The 24,114-nt window shown below is 44.1% G+C and overlaps 2 protein-coding genes across 4 annotated transcripts in view; one reads left to right on the plus strand and one right to left on the minus strand.

Moving 5' to 3' along the window:
- ACACA (acetyl-CoA carboxylase alpha) overlaps nucleotides 1-24,114 on the minus strand; it is a 203,418-nt gene that overhangs the window by 168,172 nt on the left and 11,132 nt on the right. The window contains exon 1 of one of the 3 annotated variants that reach the window (XM_082373893.1): nucleotides 11,888-11,910. The exons of the other annotated variants lie outside the window; for them this stretch is intronic. The gene's annotated coding sequence lies outside the window, so the exon portion shown is untranslated. Of the gene's footprint in view, nucleotides 1-11,887; nucleotides 11,911-24,114 lie in introns of those variants that run through there. 3 annotated transcript variants of the gene reach the window in all.
- On the plus strand, nucleotides 291-23,063 carry LOC309619139 (uncharacterized protein C17orf78 homolog). Its single transcript, XM_082374020.1, is given in 13 exon segments — nucleotides 291-423; nucleotides 11,888-12,094; nucleotides 13,022-13,059; nucleotides 13,061-13,152; nucleotides 14,914-14,960; nucleotides 14,963-15,049; nucleotides 15,052-15,078; nucleotides 15,081-15,170; nucleotides 18,215-18,370; nucleotides 18,373-18,381; nucleotides 19,340-19,464; nucleotides 20,064-20,178; nucleotides 22,855-23,063. Coding segments are annotated over 12 exon segments (924 nt in total). The 5' UTR covers nucleotides 291-423; nucleotides 11,888-12,036; the 3' UTR covers nucleotides 22,935-23,063.

A 24,114-nucleotide genomic window follows, 5' to 3' on the forward strand; every position in this document is an offset into this window, starting at 1 on the left:
CGGGGTTTCTCGAGGCCGTTCACCTCCGACCCCGCTCCCGGCGGCGGCGCGGTCAGGGTGGCAGCCAGGAGAGGCGCGGGCCGGGAGGGCCCGGCGACAGCCAATGGGAGAGCGGCGCGGGGCGGGGCGACGTGAGGCGATGCAGATGGTCCGAGCGCCGCTCTGCCATTCGGGGCCCAGCGGCTAGGGGGCGGGCGGGTCCCGGGCGGCCGCGGGCTCTTTCTCCGGGGGCGGTGCAGGGCCGGCCGGGCGTCTCCCGCTCCCGGCAGCTGGGGGAATGGGGGACTGGCCCCACACGCCCCTCCCATCCCAGAGAGAGGGGCGGGGGCCCGCCGGCTCGCTGCGCGGGAAGGGAGCCCGGAAGGGATCAGGACTCAGAACACGTGAACACCTCACCGTGTTCAATCCCAGCGCCCCGAAGAGGTGGGTATCGCATCCGTGAATTGCCCGGGATCACGCAGCGTGGTTTCCAAGTTAGTGCAGGCAAACTAACCCCTATTCTGAGACAACATAACCGGCCTCGCTGGGCTTGTCCGCCCCAAAGGAGTCTGAGGGGCTGGATCCTGAAGCATTGAGGGGAAGCCGCGATGAAGGAAGCTCTGTAGGAAGGGCAGGGTGCCAAAGGACAGGCTCCTGTGCCTGCCCCGAGCCCGGAAAATGATGGCAGTCAACTCCTGACTTCTCCGAAAGGAGCGTGCCTCCCCACCTCCACGGTGGTTACACCAGGCCTTTGAGAAGAAGCCAACCAATTTTTCTAGTTTTGCCAGTTATTTTATAGCAAGACTTTCATGGCGGCTGTGTGTTGAAAATTAATAGTAACTGGAAAGAGTCCCAACATATAATACAACTATAGGGCAGGAGAGAAAGAAAATTATAGAGAAAATTGCACTTCAGAAGAATGGGTGAAAATTGCACTTCAGAAGAATGGGTGAGTTTAACTCCTTCCAGCCCTGCCTAGAGTACTTTTCTGATCCTTAACACAAGCTTGTGCTAAAGGTCGAGAGGCACAGAGGATGACAGTTTGGTGCCAGAAGAAGTTCTGTGCCAGAGGCTAAAAAGTGAATAGGGTATAGATACACGACCTGAGGTCAGAAGTTCTTGGGTGGAAGCAGAAGCAGGAAGATGGAAAGGTTGGTCAACAGGGAAGAGTATTCATCTAGGAGCCCTCATCATACCACTAGGTGCTGGCTTCTCCAAGAGTTTACCAACCTACTTTAAAATAATAGAGACTGGAAACAAATTTAGAAAGAAAATGTGAACTTTACAGAAAAGTGACCCATGTTTCACAATAACTGTCATTAGGTACATCTGTCAGTTGAACAAAGAGCAGAAAATCAGGATGTAAAGATAACTGAGCAAAACCTCAAGGTTTAACAAGATGTTTGACTTGACTGACTCAGGGGGAGAAAAAAAAAAAAAAAAAAAAAAAGCCTGGGAAGAGGGAAGCTTTGCCTCTCCCTAATAGTGCTCTATGAAAGAAGTGACTTTGTAAAGAACCAGAAATCTTGAGGTGGCCTGTTTTATTTTTCATCTACCTTTCCTAGTTCCTATTACTTATAATAGGTTCTTTCTTAGCGATGTTGCTGTTTATCAGCCTTAGGAGCACTGCAAAACCAGGGAGTGGTGCTCAAAAACTGTCCTGGGGCTTCCCTGATGGTGCAGTGGTTGAGAATCTGCCTGCCAATGCAGGGGACACGGGTTCGAGCCCTGGTCCAGGAAGATCCCACATGCCGCAGAGCAACTAGGCCCGTGAGCCACAACTACTGAGCCTGCGTGTCTGGAGCCTGTGCTCCGCAACGAGAGGCCGCGACAATGAGAGGCCCGCGCACCACGATGAAGAGTGGCCCCCGCTTGCCACAACTAGAGAAAGCCCTTGCACAGAAACGAAGACCCAACACAGCCAAAAATTAATTAATTAATTTAAAAAAAAAAAACTGTCCTTATGGGAAACTTCAGCAAGCCCTTACATGGCCTGCTTTTTGACCTCACTGAACTTTTGAAGTAACTGAGCTCTCTAAAGAACTAGCCAAGGAAAGGCCTAATGAATGAGCTGCCGTGAAAGAAAATGAAGAATGAGTTAGGATACACCAAGACCACTTACATATGATATAATAATCTAATTATTGTTATCAAACGGTAAGACAACTGGGCAGAGAGCTGTGTCTCTAAGACAGTACACCTGGAATTTCAACAACTCCTAAGTTTTGTGCTGTTTGGTGCATGCCACAACCTGCCTATCTCTACTACAGGCTCTTTAGAGCTGTTCCATGGGTACTTGCCACACAAGCTTATGTCTGTAAAAAGTGGAGGAGGAAAGCTAAAGGGTGGAGAGAACTTACTATACAAGACTAACAGGTGTAACAGAAGGGAGTGAGTGGCACATTTCTAGATGCTGAAACTAGAGGCTGTAATAGGCTGAATTGTGTTCTAAAATTTCTATGTCCAAGTCCCAACCCCCAGCACCTCAGAATGTGAGTATATTTGGAGATAGGCTCTTTCTTTAAAGAGGAAATTGAATTAAAATGAGGTCATTAGGTGGGCCCTAATTCCAAATGACCGGTGTCCTTATAAGAAGAGGAGAGTAGGACACAGACACACATACAGGGAAGACCATCTGTGAATCACAGTTGATGAAGCACTTACCAGAATGTGGCTGTTTTGCTGGAGAAGATGGCCATCTACAAGCCAAAGAGAGAAGCCTGAGAAGAAACCAACTCTGCTGACACAATCTTGAACTTACAGCCTCTAGAATTGTGAAGAAATAAACTTCTATTGTTTAAGCCACCCAGTCTGTAATACTCTATTATGGCAGCCCTAGAAAACTAATACAAGTTCCCAAATATCAAATGGCCTTCAGGTTTTTCAAGAAGGTTAGATAAAGTTATCAGGGATTTTTTTCCTAAGCATTCTAGCTACCTTCCAACCTTAAAGATGGTCTCTCGGGACTTCCCTGGTGGTCCAGTGGGTAAGACTCGGCATTCCCAATGCAGGGGGCCCGGGTTCTATCCCTGGTCGGGGAACTAGATCCCACATGCATGCCACAACTAAGAGTCCGCATGCCACAACTAAAAGATCCCGCATGCCGAAACTAAGACCCGGCACACCCAAAATTAATTAATTAATTAATTAATTAATTAAAAAAAAAAAAAGATGGTCTCTCACGCTACTACAGGGAAAATAAGAAAAGCCTGAGGGCATCCCTGTCTTTAAGATGATCCCAATCTAGTTGGGAAGACAAAACTAAACACCAAAACAGAGTGTCTAGATCTTACTCCTTAAATGATAACCATGTAAGTTTTATAAGAGCTATAGATAGGAGAGGATAAATTCTCAAATCTGAGTAAGCCCAGAAATACATAACAGTATGTGTGTCACTGTCTGGGACATTTTAGCACTTCATTGTCAATTCTACTTTAGTTTATGGTAGTGTTTCTCAAACTATGTTCCACAGACCACCTTGAAACAGAATCAGTAGGTGCTTGTGAACAGTACAGATTCCCGGGCTTCCCTGGTGGCGCAGTGGGTGAGAATCTGCCTGCCAATGCAGGGGACACGGGTTCGAGCCCTGGTCTGGGAAGATCCCACATGCCGCGGAGCAACTAGGCCCGTGAGCCACAACTACTGAGCCTGCGCGTCTGGAGCCTGTGCTCCGCAACAAGAGAGGCCACGACAGTGAGAGGCCCGCGCACTGCGGTGAAGAGTGGCCCCCGCTCACCGCAACTGGAGAAAGCTCTCGCACAGAAACGAAGACCCAACACAGCCAAAAATAAATAAATAAATAAATTTATTTTTTAAAAAAATACAGATTCCCAGCCCCACTGTAGACTTTTTTTTTTTTTTTACTCTTTTGTTTATTTCTTTCTTTTTGGCTGTGTTGGGTCTTCGTTTCTGTGCGAGGGCTTTCTCTAGTTGCGGCAAGCGGGGGCTACTCCTCATTGCGGTGCGCGGGCCTCTCACTATCGCGGCCTCTCTTGTTGCGGAGCACAGGCTCCAGACACGCAGGCCCAGTAGTTGTGGCACACGGGTCTAGTTGCTCCGTGGCATGTGGGATCTTCTCAGACCAGGGCTCGAACCCGTGTCCCCTGCATTGGCAGGCAGATTCTCAACCACTGTGCCACCAGGGAAGCCCTGTAGACTTTTTTTTAAAGCAGTAATTATTCACCCTGGAGTTAAGAACAACAATTTAGGATTTATCATTATTGTCCCCCTCTTTGCTACCACATGTCTCTGATTAACAGCAATGTGTCCTACACCTGTACTTCCTAGACAGGAAAGTCTGTCAGGTCAGGCCAAAGTTGAACCAAGGGAGGAAAGAAAGTGCCTGAATAGAAAATGGACCCATGAAGAGCACCCTGTCCTGGTGGCTATCTGGCCACGGTTCCAAATTCCTTAAGTGGCAATGTCAGTGATGGACCTTTAGGACAGAGGATAGGGGATACACTGGGATGTTATTTCCCACTGGTCCCCAATATAGAACATATACTCTTATCTGGCTTCCAGCTCTTGCCATGCTTACTCCTACCTTTGCTTATGCTGGCAAACTTGTCCTTCCCCCTTCCTAATTTTGTGAATTTTTCTAGTCCTTGGGAGCCCATTTTCTCTAAGAAGATCTCTTTTACATGTCCAGCTCCTACTGATTTATCCTTCCTCTGAATTCCTCTAGCAATCTGGTCACCACCACATGGTTTAGCATTAGACTAAAATTTTTTGTGTCTATGTTGGTTTTAGCTCTCCAGCTGAATTTTAATCTTAAAGGCAGAGATCATGTCTTATAGTTTGGTACTTCCCCTCCATAGCTAGGTAGAGATATTCGTACGGGCTTCACTGACTGAAATAAAGGCTGGCTCTGTACCTGAGGGGCCACTCTGCTCCTGATGTCTGCTTGTCCGTCTTCAGGTCACTTCTGGGAGGCAAAACCTCCAGTAGGATACTTAGCTGCTTTACAGATGGACAGACTTCATCAAGAAAGTCAGTGCCGGGCTTCCCTGGTGGCACAGTGGTTGAGAATCTGCCTGCTAATGCAGGGAACACAGGTTCGAGCCCTGATCTGGGAAGATCCCACATGCTGCGGAGCAACTAGGCCCATGAGCCACAACTACTGAGCCTGCGCGTCTGGAGCCTGTGCTCCGCAACAAAAGAGGCCGCAATAGTGAGAGGCCCGTGCACCGCGATGAAGAGTGGCCCCCGCTCGCCACAACTAGAGAAAGCCCTCACAGAAACGAAGCCCCATACAGTCAAAAATAAATAAATAAATAATTTAAAAAAAAAAAAAAAAAAAAAAGAAAGTCAGTGCCTTGAGCAGAATTGAGGCTCCAGTTGTGAGATAGAAGAAAAAGAAGACACTAGGCCTTATCAGAACACTATGTTCCTTTCTCTAGTCAACCGTTCAGGTTTGTCCAGGGTTAAAAGCCCGAGGGAACTTCACACCATAAGGTCAGAAAATGTCCTCAGCAAGGCCACCTTGTAAGTCTGGTCCTGATGATGAAAGGTAGGATTACACAACAAAGGACAGTGTTCCCAGTGGAGACTCCCCACGATGTTTTCACATGGACACTTGGGTTTTCACAAGGCATGTCAGCTCTCCCTCCCTCCTTATTACCCAATCCCAGACACTTCCGGCCCCTATCTGTGCTGTCTATAATTGGCAGTCACCAAAGCCTAGGTGCCTCTTGCATGACACCTCCAGCATCTTTTTTTTTTTAAAAAGCCCTTTCTAAGTCCTATACACTTCATAACTAAATACCTAAAGAAAGTGTAAGGGGACCTTTATCTGAAGGCAGGGAAAATCACTTGTTGAGGTCCTGCCCGATCCTGGGATTCTGACATTTCATATTGATCAGCTTTAAACCTTCTCATCTCTGACCTCACTCTCCCGCAGGCCCGTGAGAGCGCTCCCGGTGAGCTTACTCCCTGCTCCTGCCTCACCTTCTCTTCAGCTTCCCCAGCGTCTCCATTTCTCCCATGTCCAACCCAGCTTTCTCCTGCTGCATTTCTCCTGCTACCTCCCCTCCTCCTTTCTCACCTGTCTACCCCAAACAAACACCCTCACTCTCCACTGCTATTATTATATATGAAACACAGTAAATAATAAAATACAACACTAATAATTTTTTAGCGCCTTTAAAGGAAAACTGAGCCATTGCTCAACTTCCTTTTATCCTTTTCATCCCTTCAGTCGTAAAGTTTCCCTGTATCATAACTTGTGCCATAAGATTTCAGTGTCTTTTTTTTTTTTAAAGACGGGTTTTTTTGTTTTGTTTTGTTTTTTTGTTTTTTTCAATGATTATGATAGTACTATTAATTGTAGCTTTAGTGTTACAACACTAATACCACATTTGGCACTTACCATGTGTAAGGCACTTTACCTCTAGTAATGTTTTTTTTTTTTCACACACACACACTGTATTTTATTTTTACAAGAGATAAATAGACTGACACCAAGCATTGTACATGGATGACCACAACAAAAGCAACAATGATTGCAATTACCAAACACGAAACACACAGTTACAGTGGAGGATTACTGGACTGAATGTCAATATTATGACATAGTATGAGTGTGTTTCATGTTTGGTAAAGACGGGTTTTTATATTATTTATTATTTATTTATTTTTGGCTGCGCAGCATGGGGGATCTTAGCTCCCCAACCAGGGGTCGCAGAGTCTTAACTACTGGACCGCCAAGGAAGTCCCCATCCCTGTCTTTTTATTTTTATTTTTATTATTTTTTTAAATAAATTTACGTATTTATTTGTTTTTATTCTTGGCTGCATTGGGTCTTCATTTCTATGCACGGGCTCCCTCCAGTTGCGGCGAGCGGGGGCCACTCCTCGCCACGGTGCACGGGTCTCTCACCACGGTGGCCTCTCCCGCTGCAGAGCACAGGCTCCAGCCGCACAGGCCTCAGCAGTTGTGGCATGTGGGCTCAGTAGTTGTGGCTCGCAGGCTCAGTAGTTGTGGCCCACTGGCTTAGCTGCTCCGCAGCATGTGGGATCCTCCCAGACGAGGGCTCAAACCCATGTCCCCTGCATTGGAAGACGGACTCTTAATCACTGCGCCACCAGGGAAGCCCCATCCCTGTCTTTCTAAATCTCACCTCTGGTTAACATACTAGACCAGCAAGTAGAACGAGCAACACAAGTTTTGTTTATCAGTGGAACTACTGCACTGATGTGCCCAAATTTCTTACTGAAAACGAAAAGGAAGAAAGAGGATAAAGGAAACCAAAAATGAATGAAAATAAAATGTAGTTTCAATCAATGAATGACATGGCCATATCAATTGACTAGCATAGTTCTGGGAGTGAATACAGGCAAGCAGACCTGAGAAGAACTGGTTCTTGGTATTGGCAATCTTAGCCAACAGAGCAGCAGGGACACAGCCTTCTCTGTGTTCTGTACTGTAAAGAGCTGAGTTCTTTAATCAAGTAAACCAGGCTTTAAATCCTGACTCTGTCACTAATTAGCTCCGTGACTTTGAGCAAATGACTCCCTTTCTGAGCCTCAGTTTCCTTGTCTATAAAACTGAGGTAGAACACATACCTTGTAAGGTTGTGTTTTGGATTAAATGTTATAACCAAAATGTAAAGTTTCTAATACAAAACTTGGAACATAGTAGGCATGCTGAAAATATTACTTCCCCCTTTCTCTCTGGGCCCCTCTCCATTTCCACTAGGGTTCAATACAAGAACAAAATATCCTGTGGACGCTTAATGAATTCAGCAATGATTATGTTATTAAATTCACTACCCCACCCCACCCCAAGCCAATATTCCCAGGGTAATAGAGCATGTGATCAGGGACCTAGGGTTAATCTGAATCCTTTACCCTTACTTGGAGGGAACAAGTAAACAGGAGAACTGGCTGTGGCCGAAGCATCAATCAAAGGGTTGGCACTGTGAGGGTATGCCTGGCCCTGCTAGGTCCCATGGTTGTACCACACTGAAAAGGCAACTTGGCCCCTTTGGGACAACAGGAACTTTCATATACTGCAGATGGGAGAGTAAATGGGGACAACATCTTAGAAAACAGGTTGGCATTAATTAGTGAGGCTGAACCCTGCATATGTTATAACCCAGCGTCCATTTCTGGATTTATACTCTGGAGAAACTTTCAAATGTGCCCCAGGAACACTGTTCCTTATGGCCCCAAACTGGAAGCAACCCAATGTCTCTCAGCAGTAGAACAGATAAATAAGTTATGGTACATTCATACAGTGAAATATTATAAAGCAATGAGAATGAACACATTATTGGTACACGAAACAATATGGATGAGTTTTACAGACATAATGTTGAGCAAAGAAAGTCAGACACAAAAGTGTTTCCTGTTATACATAGTTCAAAAATAGGCAAAACTCATCTGTGGTGGTAAAAAATCTGGATAATGGTTACTCCTGATGGTGTGTAGTGACTGGGAGACAACATAAAGAGAGGTGTATTCACTTTGTGTTATACATAATAAAAAGTTTACTTTAAAATACATAGGGTATGATCTATCCATTTATATAAGTGCAAGAGCAGGTAAAAAAATTTTTAAATATTTTTAATGATACATATGTAGATAGTTCACTATTTTTATATATTTTATTTATTTATTTATTTTTTGGTTGCGTTGGGTCTTCGTTGCTGCGTGTGGGCTTTCTCTAGTTGCGGCGAGCGGGGGCTACTCTTCGTTGCAGTGCGCGGGCTTCTCGTTGCAGTGGCTTCTCTTGTTGCAGAGCACAGGCTCTAGGAACGCGGGCTTCAGTAGTTGTGGCATGTGGGCTCAGTAGTTGTGGCTCGCGGGGTCTAGAGTGAGACTCAGTAGTTGTGGGGCACGGGCTTAGTTGCTCCGCAGCCAGGGCTCAAACCCTAGTCCCCTGCATTGGCAGACGGATTCTTAACCACTGCGCCATGAGGGAAGCCCCGATAGTTCACTATTTTTAAAAAGCATGGGAAAGTAATGACTGGGAGAAGGGAAAGGAGTGTGACCAGAGGGATAGACACATAAGGAGCTTCTAAGCTACTGGCAATGTTCAATTTCTTACTTTGGGTGATGATTACATAATGTTCACATTATTATTATTATTAAAAATATGCTTATGTTCTATATACTCTTCTATATGTATGCTATATTCCACAATAAAAGAATTTAAAATAAACCCAAACAAACAAATAAAAAACATACACCCTTAAAAGACAGAGTAGCAGAGTGTGGCATTGAGATGATAATTTTAGAGCTGGAAGAGGCCTTCGAAACAATCTTGTCCAACCATTTCATTAAAGGAACTGAAACAGAGGCCAGAGAAGGTAAGTGACTTCCTCAAAGTGATTCAGTCAATTACAGAGCCTAAGTACTCATCCCATAGACCCACCCTGTTTCCTACTATCTTCCAGAGTTACATCTCTCACCTGCACACAACATAAAACTCACCTATGTTATAGCTTTTTTTCCTCCTAAATTTGAAATTTTTGTTGTGGGGAAATGAGATCAGGAGAGAAATCCTCTCCTCCACAGATACTGCAAACACTTAGAAAACCAGTCAAAATGTCTGTAATAGGAAAGAAAAAAATGTCTAGTAGTAGAGAAACAGTTCTGGGTCTGTTTTTTTTCTACTACTGGATATTTTGACTCGTTAATGAAGCTCTCCCACTTCTCTGTACCCCACAGTATGGCTGCTCCAACCTGCAGGCTGACTTTTGGGAAGGGTGTGAGAGTCGGTAAAAGAAAACTTTTCTGCTTTTTTGTACGAGCACAAGGTCTCTTTTGGGAAGAGTGAGCTCTTCTGCCACCTTGTGACAGAGAATGAGAATAGCCCTCAGAGCCTTTCCTACCCCTGCTCCAAGGTGGCAGCACTGTAACGGGGCATCCAGGAACTAATTTACAGAAAATTTCAGACAGAGTGACAGCAGGGGAAAGTGTCTGACACCATAAGGGAGCAGAGAACAATGCAATCATGTTAAGGAAATAGTAAGCAAAAACAATGGAGCCCAGGAAAGGCAATGGAGCCCCTTTATTCTCTGCCCACCAGCCCTGCTAGGACAATCAGGCAACTGAGACAGTGCTGGTCTGAACCAATCAAGGTTTGAGGCACTGATGTTCCCTCTATTCGGCTGGCTTCACTTCTATCCTCCGTTCCATAGCCAAATGTCTTTCAAAGATGATCTACACTTCTTCACCTCCAATTCCCTCTCAGTCAGCCGCCTCCTACTTCCACCATGCCGCTGGAACTGCTCTTACAGAATTGTCAAATCCAGTGGACAGTTTGTCCAGTGGACAAATCCATTCCTCCCTTGAAATACCCTCCTTTCTTGGCTTCTAGGACATCCACTCTCCTGGTTTTCTTAGCTCAGATGCCACCTCCTGACAGAAGTCTTCCCTGACCACGCTACTTAAAGTGGCCTCTGGGAATTCCCTGGTAGTTCAGTGGTTAGTCCGCGCTTTCACTGCCGAGGGCCCGGGTTCAATCCCTGGTTGGGGAACTAAGATCCTGCAAACTGCCAAGATAATAATAATAATAATAATAATAATAATAATAATAATAAATAAAGTGGCCTCTGTCATTCCTCCTTCACCTCATCACCCTGTTTGTTGCTTCATGATGATTATCACAATCTTTAATTATCTTGTATGTGTATTTGCATATTATTTATTGTTAGCCCTCTGCACTACTTTATTTTCAACATGTTTATTGTCTGCTTCCCATTGTTTCACATGAACTCACACTTGGCCTTGCTCACTGCTAGAACAGTGGCTGGCACACAGTAGGTGCATTATAAAGACTTGTGGCAGGAAGGAATGAAAGGCACTGTGGCTGCATGTTCAGCAGTTCCTCCCCTCCGTCCACATTTCAGGAAACATGTCCTTCAGTGACACCTCTGTCCTTTCTGTTTTCCCAAGATTTCCCTTCATGCTCAATTTAGCCAGATTTCAACCTGAATTAAAATGTCAGGAAACAGGGTAGTATTTAAATTATGCTTTGACTCAGACCTCATGAAATCCCTTATGGAAAGTCCCTTGAATCAAGCTCCCTTTACATCATTATCAGAGCCTCTACAACCTTCTTACCCATAATCAAACCTATAATGGCTCCAATGGAGTAAGTACATTCACAGTGGGTAAAGAGACTTCAGAGGGTCTGAGTAGATCTTCATTATTGCTATGATCCCCCTAGCTATGCTATCACAAAGTCTACAATTTTAGAAAAATCTAAAGGATACAATTTTAGAAAAGTCTTCTACAACAGTTATCTGTGTAGGAAAGCCTTCCCAAACTGCAGGCAGTACCACTCACCTAGTGTACTTAGCTCTTCCTCACAACCTCTCAGCCCAGCAGTCATAAGAATGTGGTCCACCTACACTCACTTCACTATTCGGGAGTGTGAAAATGTGCAAAACTAGACAGGTATGTCTGTACTAAGGTAAGTTTATGTGTATAACTGTGAAAGAATTCTAGAGATCACTGGGTTGGAACGCTCCATTTACAGAGGGGAAAATTGCGATCCATAGGAGTCAAGAAATTTTTCTCACTGTGCCACACTTAACCACACGGGCTGAACTGGAACCCAGTTCTGTTGATTCCTAGTCCAGTGCCCTCGCCAGTGTAACTCACTGACTAACTCAGTCCTAGTTTCCTGCTCCATTCTAGAAATCACTTTCCTTAATAGAATCTCTCCATCTCTTTATGTCGGTGTGTGAATAGCCGTGCCTGTGTCAGTGAACATGTATGCGAATGTCTACGTGTCTCTCTGCGAGTATTTGTAAAGCATATCACTGGGTGTTTATGCCCTTTCTCCCGGGGAAAGCTCTAGGTAATTACAGCTCCTTATGTCGGCACCAGCGGTGAAGTCAGGTGAAGATCTTCTGAATCAATCATTAACAAACAAACTTGGTCCTCTCTCCCATCAGGAAATGTGGCAAAATAATTAGGGTGGAACCAGACTCTCCCAGGGTCAAACTTGGTTCCAGGCAGTGAAAGAATTTAGAGACGAGGCTATAAGTGGCTGTGACAGACCAGCAGCATACTGTCTCTGCAAGGAGAATGTGCCCAAGCTAACATGGATACCATCTTGGTTTTCAGCCTCATCATTACATCCTATGATGTTAACAGGAAAGGTAAGTACTTCTCTAGCCTAGTATTCTGGGAAATCCAAAGAGAAGCCTAGAAAGTGTTTGGGGGTCTATTCCGCCAGATAGAGATACAGCCAATACTCAGCAGATGATGCTTTCCCCATGTTATTCAACCCAGAGAGACAGCTGTTTCATGGTGAGAAGTCTTCAGAGAGTGTGATGCATTCTTCCATTTTGTTCATGTAACTAACATTAAAATTCCTTTCACTGTTAGATGGCTTTCTTTCCTGGAAAGTACTGTCAGAGTTTCAGTACTGTCATCACCTAAGACTCCTAAAGTCATAACCCCTCATAAGATGTTGTCTTCCTTTTTAATGGCATTACATCCAAATAGATGGGGATGCTGTTGAGTGGGAAGAGCTGAGAAAGGGTAGTGTGAGGGTGGAATGGCACCTCTTGCTGCTCTTTGATAACTGTTTATTTAAAACATGATTTTTCAAAGTGTCCTGAACAGTTCATCTCTAAAATTAGCTGACCAAAGTTAAGGCCAAACAGCATAAGGTGCAGCAGTAACAAATTTAACAAATGAAGAAAACTCACAACACCCTGTGAGTTATGTGCCAAAAAGCATAAATAACTATGACCTATCATTCTATGGGAACCTGGAGAGATATCTTGTCCAACGATACACTTATTAAACTTCCAAAGTTTTAATACAAGAAGGTAGATAAAACAGGAAGGAGAAGAGATAATAGGCAGTGTTTGAAGGAATGGGTTGGTTAATCTTTCATTAACTTAGTTAACTCTTTTACCTTCTTTTTCCCTAAGGATAATAGACTGGTACCCAGTTTTCTTTATACTAGGCTAACTCCCACTTGCATAAATCTTGAAGTCCTTTTGAGGGAATGTCTGATCTCCCCAAGTGCAAGTTTTATGAGAAGGAACTGCATTCTTCTGTATCTCCCTCTCCAGTGCCCAGACTTCTCAAGAAGAAGTACCCAGTCAACCCTGACCTTTTTTTTTCCCCCAGAACTCAGAGACAGCAGCTGCCAAGTGGAACCGCTGCCTGGTCTCTTCCTCTCAAAGGGCTATGCTAATGTGAGGTAGGGAATGGGCCCTTCCTGAAAAATCGTTTTGCCATTCCTGAACATTTTTACCTTTAAAAGATGCTTGTCTTCCCCAATCCGAGACCAGATCTCAAATATCCTGTTTAAAAGCTATGTATCTGGGCTTCCCTGGTGGCGCAGTGGTTGGGAATCTCCCTGCCAATGCGGGGGACGCGGGTTCGGGCCCTGGTCTGGGAGGATCCCACATGCCGCGGAGCAACTCGGCCCGTGGGCCACAGTTGCTGAGCCTGCGCCTGGAGCCTGTGCTCCGCGGCGGGAGGGGCCGCGATGGTGAGGGGCCCGCGCACCGCAATGGGGGGTGGCCCCGCTTGCCACGGCTGGAGAAAGCCCTCGCACAGAAACGGGGACCCAACACAGCCATACATACATACATACATACATACATACATAAAAAGAATGTAAGCAGACAAGAATAGCATTAAAAAAATAAAAAATAAAAAAAAATTAAAAAAAAAATTTAAAAGCTATGTATCCCCCTGAGAGGCTTTCTGGAAACCCATTTTTATCTTTTATTTTTTTTTTAATTAATTTATTTATTTGGTTGTGCCGGGTCTTAGTTGTGGCAGGTGGGCTCCTTAGTTGCGGCTCGCAGGCTCCTTGGTTGTGGCATGTGAACTCTTAGTTGTGTCATGCATGTGGGATCTAGTTCCCTGACCAGGGATCGAACCCGGGCCCCCTGCATTGGGAGCACAGAGTCTTATCCACTACGCCACCAGGGAAGTCCTTGGAAACCCATTTTTAAATGAACTGCTATTGACTCACAGACTTAGAGAACGAACTTATGGTTACCAGGGAGGAAGGGTGTGTGTGTGTGGGGGGAGGGATAGTTAGGGAGTTTGGGGCTGACATGTACACACTACTAGATTTAAAATGGATAACCAGGCTTCCCTGGTGGCGCAGTGGTTAAGAATCCACCTGCCAATGCAGGGGACACGGGTTCGAGCCCTGGTCCAGGAAGATCCCACATGCCACAGAGCAACTCAGCCCGTGTGCCACAACTACTGAGCCTGCACTCTAGAGCCCACGAGCCACAGCTACTGAGCCCGCATGCTTCAACTACTGAAGAGCCCATGCTCCACAACAAGAGAAGCCAAAGCCACGACAATGAGAAGCCCTCACACTGCAACAAACAGTAGACCCCACTCGGTGCAACTAGAGAAAGCCCGCGTGCAGCTGCGAAGACCCAATGTAGACAAAAATAAATAAAATAAATAAATTGATTAATTAAAACAAAAAGTTCTTCAAAAAAAAAAAAAAGAATGGATAACCAAAAGGACCTACTGTATAGCACAGGGAACTCTGCTCAGTATTCTGTAACAATCTAAATGGGAAAAGAATTTGAAAAAGAATAGATACATGTAACAAAAAATAAATTAAAAAATAAAATGTTCACTTATACAATATAAATAAATTAATTAATTAACTGTTGTTACCTAAGCCGTGGCTGCACAAATCAAAGAGACAGGGTGAGGAAAGAGAAGGAGGCGGCACTCAAGCAGCTCTGCGTTAGAAAAAAAAACCTAGGAGCATCTCTCTGGGCTGCATTTACTGCAGTCACCGATCTTCACAGGACCCATGGCGGGAAGGGGGAAGGGCAGGGCTTGTATATTTAGTACCATAGATACATGCTGAGGAAGAACTGAAGGAAAAAGAGAAGAAAGTACAGCAGTGGGCCATGAATGGAAGTGGGTTGGCTGGGCACCATTCAGATTAAGAACTGGCTTCATTTTCCTATCTGGCTTTTCTCCTTCCAGAAGCTCAGACAGAAGCCAAATGGCCCACATTCATCAAAATCAGACTGGGGCTACCTTGCAGTGTCTTGGTTCTAGGAGCAAAGTGAAAGTCAACCTTGTATATTTGGAAAAAAGGCGAAAGGTCACACTCTGAAGAACCTGAGAGTCATGCTGTTCCCCGCAGAAACAGCACTGCCCCCCCAAGCTGTCACCTAACCCTCACATCCAAGGTTCAAATTGGATCCCTTGTGACAGGCAAAGGTGAGATTGGAAAATGAGATGGAGGTAGGCACTGCCTTCTGGCTGACATCCTTGGAGGCAAGTAGAGCTTAGTAGCAGCTAAAGCCTCAAGGAAATGGATTAGCCTCTCTCTCTTTAGGCAAATCTATGTAAATTTTTAAAATGTCATTTTAGTGCATGGATTAGGCTCTTTGGAATTTGATTAGTATGAACTGATTCCTATGGTCTGTTTATCCCACGAGAAACTGTGGGATACAAGAGAAATAACGTCAAACAAGTGTTTATTTCTCCAATGCTCAGTTTCCATAGCTACAAATGAGAGATTTGACAAGATGATCTAATTTCTAGATGTGTAAGCCCAACAGCAATATGTAAGGCCTCTCAAATAGCCCTTTCAACCTGCTAGTATTATTACAGAATAATCTCTAAAGGAGATTTCCACTTAAATATAATGTACCTAATGTTCCCTATTTAAAATGAATTATTTTGTAATAAAGCATCATCTCCTAAATTATCCATTTCATAACTTTGCATTTTTTGTAGATCTTCTTAAAGTGGGGGAATTCTTGCTCAAAGATTCTTAGCCAAAGAAAAGCTAATATTGCAATTCCATCAGCACTGGGAATAGACTGCTTGTATTTACAAACTTGCTCCACCTTAATACTCAGTTACCTAGCAGATGAGACCTAAGAGATGAGCTGCCAACAGTGATGGACATTAATTTAGAAGCTGGGCAGAACTGGAACTACACTGACGGATGAAAAGCCTATTAAGTAGATTTTGAAACAGTGGCTCCCAGGAGGTGGGAAGACATGCCACACTGAAATCCCATTATCCCTGTGGCTAGAGGGCACAGTTCTTCTATGCAGAGACAGGATCTCTAGGTTTTGCCTTCTCTTTCAATCATAATATCACTCAGTTTGCAAAGTGTTTTTCACACCTGCTTTCTCATTTTTGTTTCCGATCTTCACATCACTCCTGTGAAATAGGTAGACCAAGAATTATTTTATTATAACCATCCTGCAGATAAGGAAACCAAAACTCAGAGAACTTATATGTTACTTTTCCAAAGTGAGATTTATTTATCTTCATCTCATCTGACCCAGAAACACATATGCTATCACTTCAGAGAACTGATTGGCACTATGCTGAAAAAAATTCCACATAATTCTCTTGTTTTTCCTTTTGAGCCTGTTGGCTCTTTGTCTCTGCTTATCTTTGCCAACACTGTCTTCCTGATTAAACAAATCAAGGGCTACTTCCCCTATAATTTGTGTACAGCACCTGGTACTGTGCCCACTGGCCTCTGAAGTAAAGAACTGTCATTTTCACATGGACTTAAGACCTGGGAGAATAATTCAGAAAAGTCAAGTAGGACGTACAGATCTCAATTTAATAAGCAATGACAGGAGGCCATTAAAAATAGAATAGGAACAACTGTCGGAACTGGATTAGATCGATTTTGGAGGCACGTGAAGGTGGTTCCAGACCACAGCCAGCATCCATCCGCACCCCATCTTTTCCACAGCTGTCTGAGTCACCATCATCTCTCATTTGGATTCTGCAAGAGCCTGCTAACAGGTTACTCTGCTTCTCCCAGGCGCCCCCTACAGTCTGTTTCCAACTCAGCAGTCCACTGATCCTTTAAAAACAAAGCCATCCAGTCACTCTCTGTGCAAAAACTTGCAACGGATCCCCACGTCAAGCAGAACAAAAACCAAAGTCCTCAAACTGGCCTACAAGGCCCTAAGTGATATGGACCCATTTCCTTCAGAAACTCCCTCATCGCCTATGACTGTCGCCTTGCTCACTCCACTGCAATCTCTCTGGCCTCTGTGCTCTTCCTCTAAAACTAAAACATGCCAGACACACTCTGCCCCAGGGCTTTTACACTAACTGTTCCCTCTGCCTAGTTCCCCAGCATCTGCTTGGCTAATCCCCTCCCCTCCTTCAAGTCTCAGCTCAATTCTCATCTTCTCAATGAAACCAGCCTATCCTGTAGGTCGCCCAACCACTGCCCACCCGCACCCCTCAGACTGCTCCCTCACCTTTCTCTACTTTTAGTTTCTTTTCATAGCACTTATCCCCTTCTAACAAACCGTAAAACTTACTGTACTTATTGTCTGCTTCCCCCCGTCCCCCCTCAGCCCTCTTTCCCCCTTGCTTGTTCCCATGGCAGAATGTACCCAGCTGATATATCCAAAGTACAGAAGCAGTCCCTGGCACATACTAGATATTCATTTTTAAATATTTGCTGAAAGAATGAAATTGAGGGGTACATGAAGCTGGGAGGTCTCCCCTTCTTCCAGCTCCCCCTTTCCCCAAACCTCTCTCAAAGTCGTTGACTTAGACTCCACTAGACAGACCTGCTGCAGTCATTAAGGCAAATTATGCTACTTCATGTTCTTCCTTGGACTTTGGAGCCATCTTTTTTTTTTTTTATTAATTTATGTATTTATTTATTTTTGGCTGTGTTGGGTCTTCGTTGCTGTGCGAGGGCTTTCTCTAGTTGTGGCAAGTGGGGGCCACTCTTCATCGCGGTGCACGGGCCTCTCACTGTCGCGGCCTCCCTTGCTGCGGAGCACAGCCTCCAGACGCGCAGGCTCAGTAGCTGTGGCTCACGGGCCTAGTTGCTCCGTGGCATGTGGGATCTTCCCAGACCAGGGCTCAAACCTGTGTCCCCTGCATTAGCAGGCAGATTCGCAACCACTGTGCCACCAGGGAAGCCCCTGGAGCCATCTTTTTTAAAGAAGGAAACGTTCAGTGGTGCTACACCCTCCATCCTTATTATCATTATGGCCTTACGAGTATGGCCATACTCCTTCACTCTGAACCTACATTAGTCAAAGGCGCCATGGGAATTTAATCCATACCTTATTAGTATCTCTATCCTCATTTATTCTTTGGCATTATTAAGGCCCACACTTTAAACCTATGGACAGATCGATGGGGCTACAGTTAGGAGTTTATATCAGCTGGCTAGAGCTAGGGTTTTGTCAGGTGAAATCAAAGGCAGGATAAAGTTTTCTCAGTTGTCCTTTCATTGTTTCTTTCTTGTTTTATAGCTTTTTTACCAGGGATCTCCCAGTGTAAGGTCTATCCAGTGATGGGGGCTTCATCAGAGACTTTCCCCACCACTACCACCTTCGTAACTCCTGGGAAAAAAGGAGAGAAAACTCCAAGGATTGACGATTTTTCTAGTCCTCTGAAACAAGGTACAGAATAAGTAGAGGTGAGACAAGAACGGAAAGAAAAAGAAACATTTTCAGTCCCAACACCTGCCTGGGTCTCCTAGTATTTTCCTGGAGGTTGAGAAGTTACACACAGTTTGCATTAGAAAATCACTCCATTTCTTATGGAAAAAAAATCAGTTTCTCTATAAAGAAGGTCCCAGAAATGTTTGTAGCTTGACACTATTAATAATCCTTCACCTCCACACAAGTGAGCTCACCTTGTAGCCAGATTTGGGGACAGCATAAAGGGTATTGGTGTGGTGGGTAATTCCAGCCATTGTGTGAATAGAGAGGCGACATTTAAACTCTAAGCACTCGTTACAGTGATGACAACAACCAAGAAGCATGTTTTCATCTGCGTTGTTTTTACAAAGAGCCCTCCCTAAATTGGCCAGGACTCAAATTCTATAAGATTTCAGTTTGGGTTACATCCCAGTTCCAACAGGAGAAACATAAATACGAGATTAGTAATAACAAGATGCATATGAGCCATTTGTCCCCAAATTTGGCTTATGACCCAAAAACAATGGCAATTTACCTCTGTCCCTCCTATGCCCCATTAAATAGAGAAGAGCATAGGAAAGGTGATTTGCTAAGCCCATACAGTATGTGTGTCGGGGCACAAGGACAGAGACCCTGAGAGGGCTGCTGGTGACAGACTCCCTTGCGTAACTTATCTTTCCATGAAAGCAGTGCAAGAATCAATCCTACTTGATCATGGAAAAATTCCAAATCCTCGTAAAGGTGACTCTGGGAAGAGACTGCAAAGGAGGTTAGAGCAGAGCCCATGATGCCTACCCCACTCCTGACTCTGGACTGGAAATTCAGCCTCTGTCTCTGAATCAGGCTGGGCCCCTATTCGTCTTGTGAGCCAGGAGAATTTCAAGTCAAAAGGTCAATCTCTTCCTTCTCTCAAGTTCTCTTTTCTCCTTTTTCTATTCCTCTCTCTCCTTTTAGACACAGATGAGGACCTAGAGAAGAGGCAGAAATGGAGCATCGTGGTCAAATTTCTGATTGCAGTCACCTTGTTGTTCAGTGGAATTGCCATTAGAGTGTTCGTCATTTTTGAAGTCCCATGCCCTGTTAAGTTTGCTGATGTACTGGGTCCTTGGACTTGATCTATAAAGACCTCCTTCTGTCCCAGAGGCAGGCTGGCATAATGAGAAAAGCACAGACTTTGGAGTTTGGACACACCTGCCACTCTACACTCACTAGCTGAGTGGCTCTGAGAAAGTTGTTTGCCTTCTCCAACCGCAGCTGCCTCATCTTTAAAATGGGACTAATGATATTTGCCTCTCATGATGGTTAGGAAGTTTAATGGAGATTCTGTGGGAAAGGCTCCTGGCACGTAGAGGTGCTTGCTAAATGCAAGTTCCTTTCCTCTGCTGTACTTGTAATATTCTCTAGGGAGGATAGAGCCAATAGGAATGAATATTTTCTTTTTCCTTAGAAGAGATGATTTTCAGGAGTTCCCTGGCGGTCCAGTGCTTAGGACTCCATGCTTTCACTGCCAGGCCCAGGTTCGATCCCTGGCTGGGGAACTAAGATCCCATAAGCCGTGTGGCACAGCCAAAAAAAACAAGAGAGATGATTTTCTTTAAATGGCCTGATGTGAGGCTTGGAAGATAATCAGATGCACAGCAGCCACCTGAAGTTAATACCAGTCATTTTCTCCCTTCAGAGTCAATGCCTAGGAGCCAGAGAGCTATGCCAATGCCAGAGGTCGTGGAGAAGGCAAAGAAAGGAAGGCCAGCAACCTGGTGTAGCTGAATCCCAGACTGACTCTCAGCCCAAAAAGGAAAGTGTTCTCTGTATGGCTATTGTCATTTGCCTAGAGAAAATGGGGTTAATATATAAATCCTGGGGGACAGGAAGCTGCTTTAATTATGCAGCAAATGTGGGTAATTCTTTTATGTGTCAAGAAATGGGCAAGTATTTGTACTACTGTTTTCTTAACATCTGCAGGGTCATAATACAATAGGGTACTTATTGAAAATAGCTATTTCTGGGCATCAGATATAATAAATCAGAATGGCTAGAGTGGGACCAGGAATCTTATTTTTAAGATTTTTTTTTCACTGGACCACCAGAGAAGTCCCTTTTTTTTTTTTTTTTAAGATTTTTTAACAAGCTCCCTAAGTAGAGGTGGATTTACTGTGAAATTAATGAAGCTTAAACTCAGGACCCAGGGGACCTGCACAAAGGCTTTGTATCCAATTTTGTATTTTTAAAATTTGTATTCTTTTTCTTTAAAAAGGGTCTCTGAAACTGTAAGAGCTTCAGAGCCCACAACCTACGTCTCCATCCCTGCCCCTGGGTAACTCTGACATACAACACAGTTCAGGAACCACCACAGTTGAACACAGCCTGAATACTTGGCAAAGCACCTTCTTTCTTCCCTGCCCTGGGGTTTCCTGGCAGGATTATAAATCCATATTGCACTTTAGTGTGTAAGTCAGACACCACACCACTGGCTTAGCATGGCTGCTTTAAATAGTTTTCCCACCAGGAACGGACGCAGCCTTTGAATACAAGAAAGTGATGGGTGCCTTCTCTACATCTAAAAACCCACTGAAGCAAAGAGATGAGGTCTCCAATACTTTTTTAAATTAAAGAAGGTGGCCACTTTTGTAGAATTAGAGCACTGAGAATGGGTCTCAAAGATTTTATAGTCCAAGATGGGACACACTCTTTAGTTCCATGTCAACCGCACATATCAATAATCAAGCAGAGGACTTCCCTGGTGGCGCTCTGGTTAAGAATCCACCTGCCAATGCAGGGGACACGGGTTCGATCCCTGGTCTGGGAAGATCCCACATGCCGCGGAGCAACTAAGCCTGTGCGCCACAACTACTGAGCCTGCGCTCTAGAGCCCGTGAGCCACAACTACTGAGCCCATGTGCTGCAACTACTGAAGCCTACACACCTAGAGCCATGCTCCGCAACAAGAGAAGCGACCACAATGAGAAGCCCGCGCACCACAACTAAGAGTAGCCCCCGCTCGTCGCAACTAGAGAAAGCCCGTGTGCAGCAACGAAGGCCCAATGCAGCCAAATAATAATAATGATAATAATAATAATCAAGCAGAGTGCAACTAGAAGATGAATACATTCAAGAGGTCTAATGCACAGCATAGCGATTATAGTCACCATATTGTATACTTCAAAACTGCTAAGAGACTAGATCTTTTACATTCTCACCACAAAAAAGCAATGATAATTATGTGACGTGATGGGATGTTAGCTAAAGCTACCGTGGTAATCACAATGCAATTCATAAATGCATCAAATCAACACATTGGACACCTTAAACTTACACAATGTTATATGAAAATTAAATCTCAATTTTAAAAAATCAAGCATGGCACTCTTTCCACCCAGGCACGGCATCAATCTTTTTTATTACAGTGCTTTAGGTATCCAATGCCAACTTATTTGTCATCTCTGGTCTAGGTTAATATTTTCTATAATCCTGTTTCTGCCAATGTTAGATGATGAGCGCATGTAAATTAGTATAATTCTATAATTTGGTGTATTTATAGTTCTTTAATCCAATCAACATTATCATTTCTACTGAACATTGAAAGAAATAGGCCTGAAGGGGACTAAAAAGTCTAGTCCAGAATTAGAAGAAGCCATGTTAACAGCAACTCTGATTGAATTTCTCCCATGAACAAAATAAGCTACTAAATGATAAAGGAATTAATTTTAAAAAAGAAATTTTATACACACTGCCTCATTTGAGCCTCATAAAAATCCTGGGAAGTAGCTAGGGCAGGTATCTACATCTTACTGATACTTAAACTAAGGCTTAGAAAGGTTATTGACTTTCCCATGGTCACACAGCTAGTGGAAACAGAACTAAAATTCAGGTCTTTTAATTCCTATACTGGATTTATCGGCTTATTCATCTCTTCCACAAAATTTTACTGAAAGCCTTCTATGTGCCAAGTTCCCTGCCTTCAAGAGTCTTAGAGTCTATGTTCATAACAGTTAAGCATTTAGAAAGTACATACAAAATCAGATGGGACATGGTATAATGAGAGTGGAATGGGATTAGTAAAAAATATTTGGTCCACATTGACCCAGATCTTTGCCCCTTCTCAAACAGAGTGAGATTGTTTGGGCCTGATTCCAGGAATGAAGTAGAATCCCTGTGCATCTGGGATCCAAAGTAGCTGCACATCCAGGGCCCTTTCCGTTCAAGGCAAATCGGTCAAAAAGGGATGGCTGGGCTGTTTACTAGGAGGTTATTGGTTCCAACAAACTGTAGGTTCTCATACATAAGTGCACCTTGCTGATACTTTCTCAGTGTAAAGCACAATAACTTTTCCTAGAATTGATGGGTAACAAAGGCGAAATGATGTGAACTTGGCGTTACACGGGGTTTTGTACTAAGCTGTCTCTTTGTTGGTACATTAAGAAATACCCATTTGCATCCTTCTTTATCTTTCATATTTCCTTTCAATCTCTAGGTTGGACAAGATGCTCCCAAATCATCAAGCCCCAAGAAAGCTGCAGAGATCACTGTGGTCCACGAGACATACTTCTGAAAAGTTCTGCTCCGCCTCACACACTGAATGAAAGATACTACATTGTCTTCTCCCTACTATTAATCAGTATGGGCAGATTCTTGCCAATTTTACCCTCGTATCTTCAGCAGGGACATTACGATCAGACAGTAATGCCAGGCCAATGAGGGGGAAGCCTGGGCTCCAGAGTTACTCTCATGCCTTTGCTACTGACTTAGCCACAAGCCTCTGAAATTCACTTGGTAATCCCACAAAAAATGGATATTTTTTTCATCCCATCAAATGAAAACAAAAAGTCTTCCCTCTAAGCACTATGAATGGACCCATTACTCTCTTTGACAAAAGGTTTAAACACAGCCTCCAAGGAACTGAGCAAAGCAGCCCTTGGTGTGGCACATTCGCCAAGTCCTCTATTGTCCTCTCTGCTGACCTCACACGCACTGGCTCTCAGCCGGCTGAGGATGGGGCTCCTGTTTTCCCAGGCTGGCATTCATAGGGCTTTATGACTTAGCCTCTGTCACTACATACAGCTCTCCACACACTGGGGAAGGGAACGTGACCCTAAGCGTTCCAAAAGTCCTCGTCGTGACTCATCCCCAAAGTGCTTAGGGACTGCATACAAATAGGATCCAGACTGGGAATTCCCTGGTGGTCTAGTAGTTAGGACTCGGCACTTTCACTGCTGTGGCCTGGGTTCAATCCCTGGTCGGGGAACTGAGATCCTGCAAGCTGTGCAACGCAGCCAAAAGACAAAAACAAACAAACAAAACCAAACAGGATCCAGACAAGGTCTGCGGATAATCGAGAATTCCTAAAGTTGGTCTGACATTATACCTTACCATCACGGTGAGCTGCAGACATTCTGAACAAGGATTGCAGAGCAACATGATTATGTGCTCTTTCTCACAGAGGCACGGCTATAAGTCAAGTCTGACTTACTTAAATAAGAGTTTGGTGAGAAAGTGAAACAGCTGGTTTTTATTTTAATACTCAATGCAATATTTTATTGTACTTCTTAGCTGTGGTTTCTTCCTTTCCCTTACCTCAGCTAAGAGATAGTTTAAGAAAGGCTCAGTTTATAGAATTTATTATGAAATTAGATTTTCATTTATACATTGTAATTTTTCATAAAACTCAAAACTATGGATTACAATGCATATGACTTTTGACAACGAAACGAGACATCTACAATCTATTTTGT

Source organism: Balaenoptera borealis (assembly GCF_965194805.1).
Source record: "Balaenoptera borealis genome assembly, chromosome: 20".
Classification (NCBI taxonomy): Eukaryota; Metazoa; Chordata; class Mammalia; order Artiodactyla; family Balaenopteridae; genus Balaenoptera; species Balaenoptera borealis.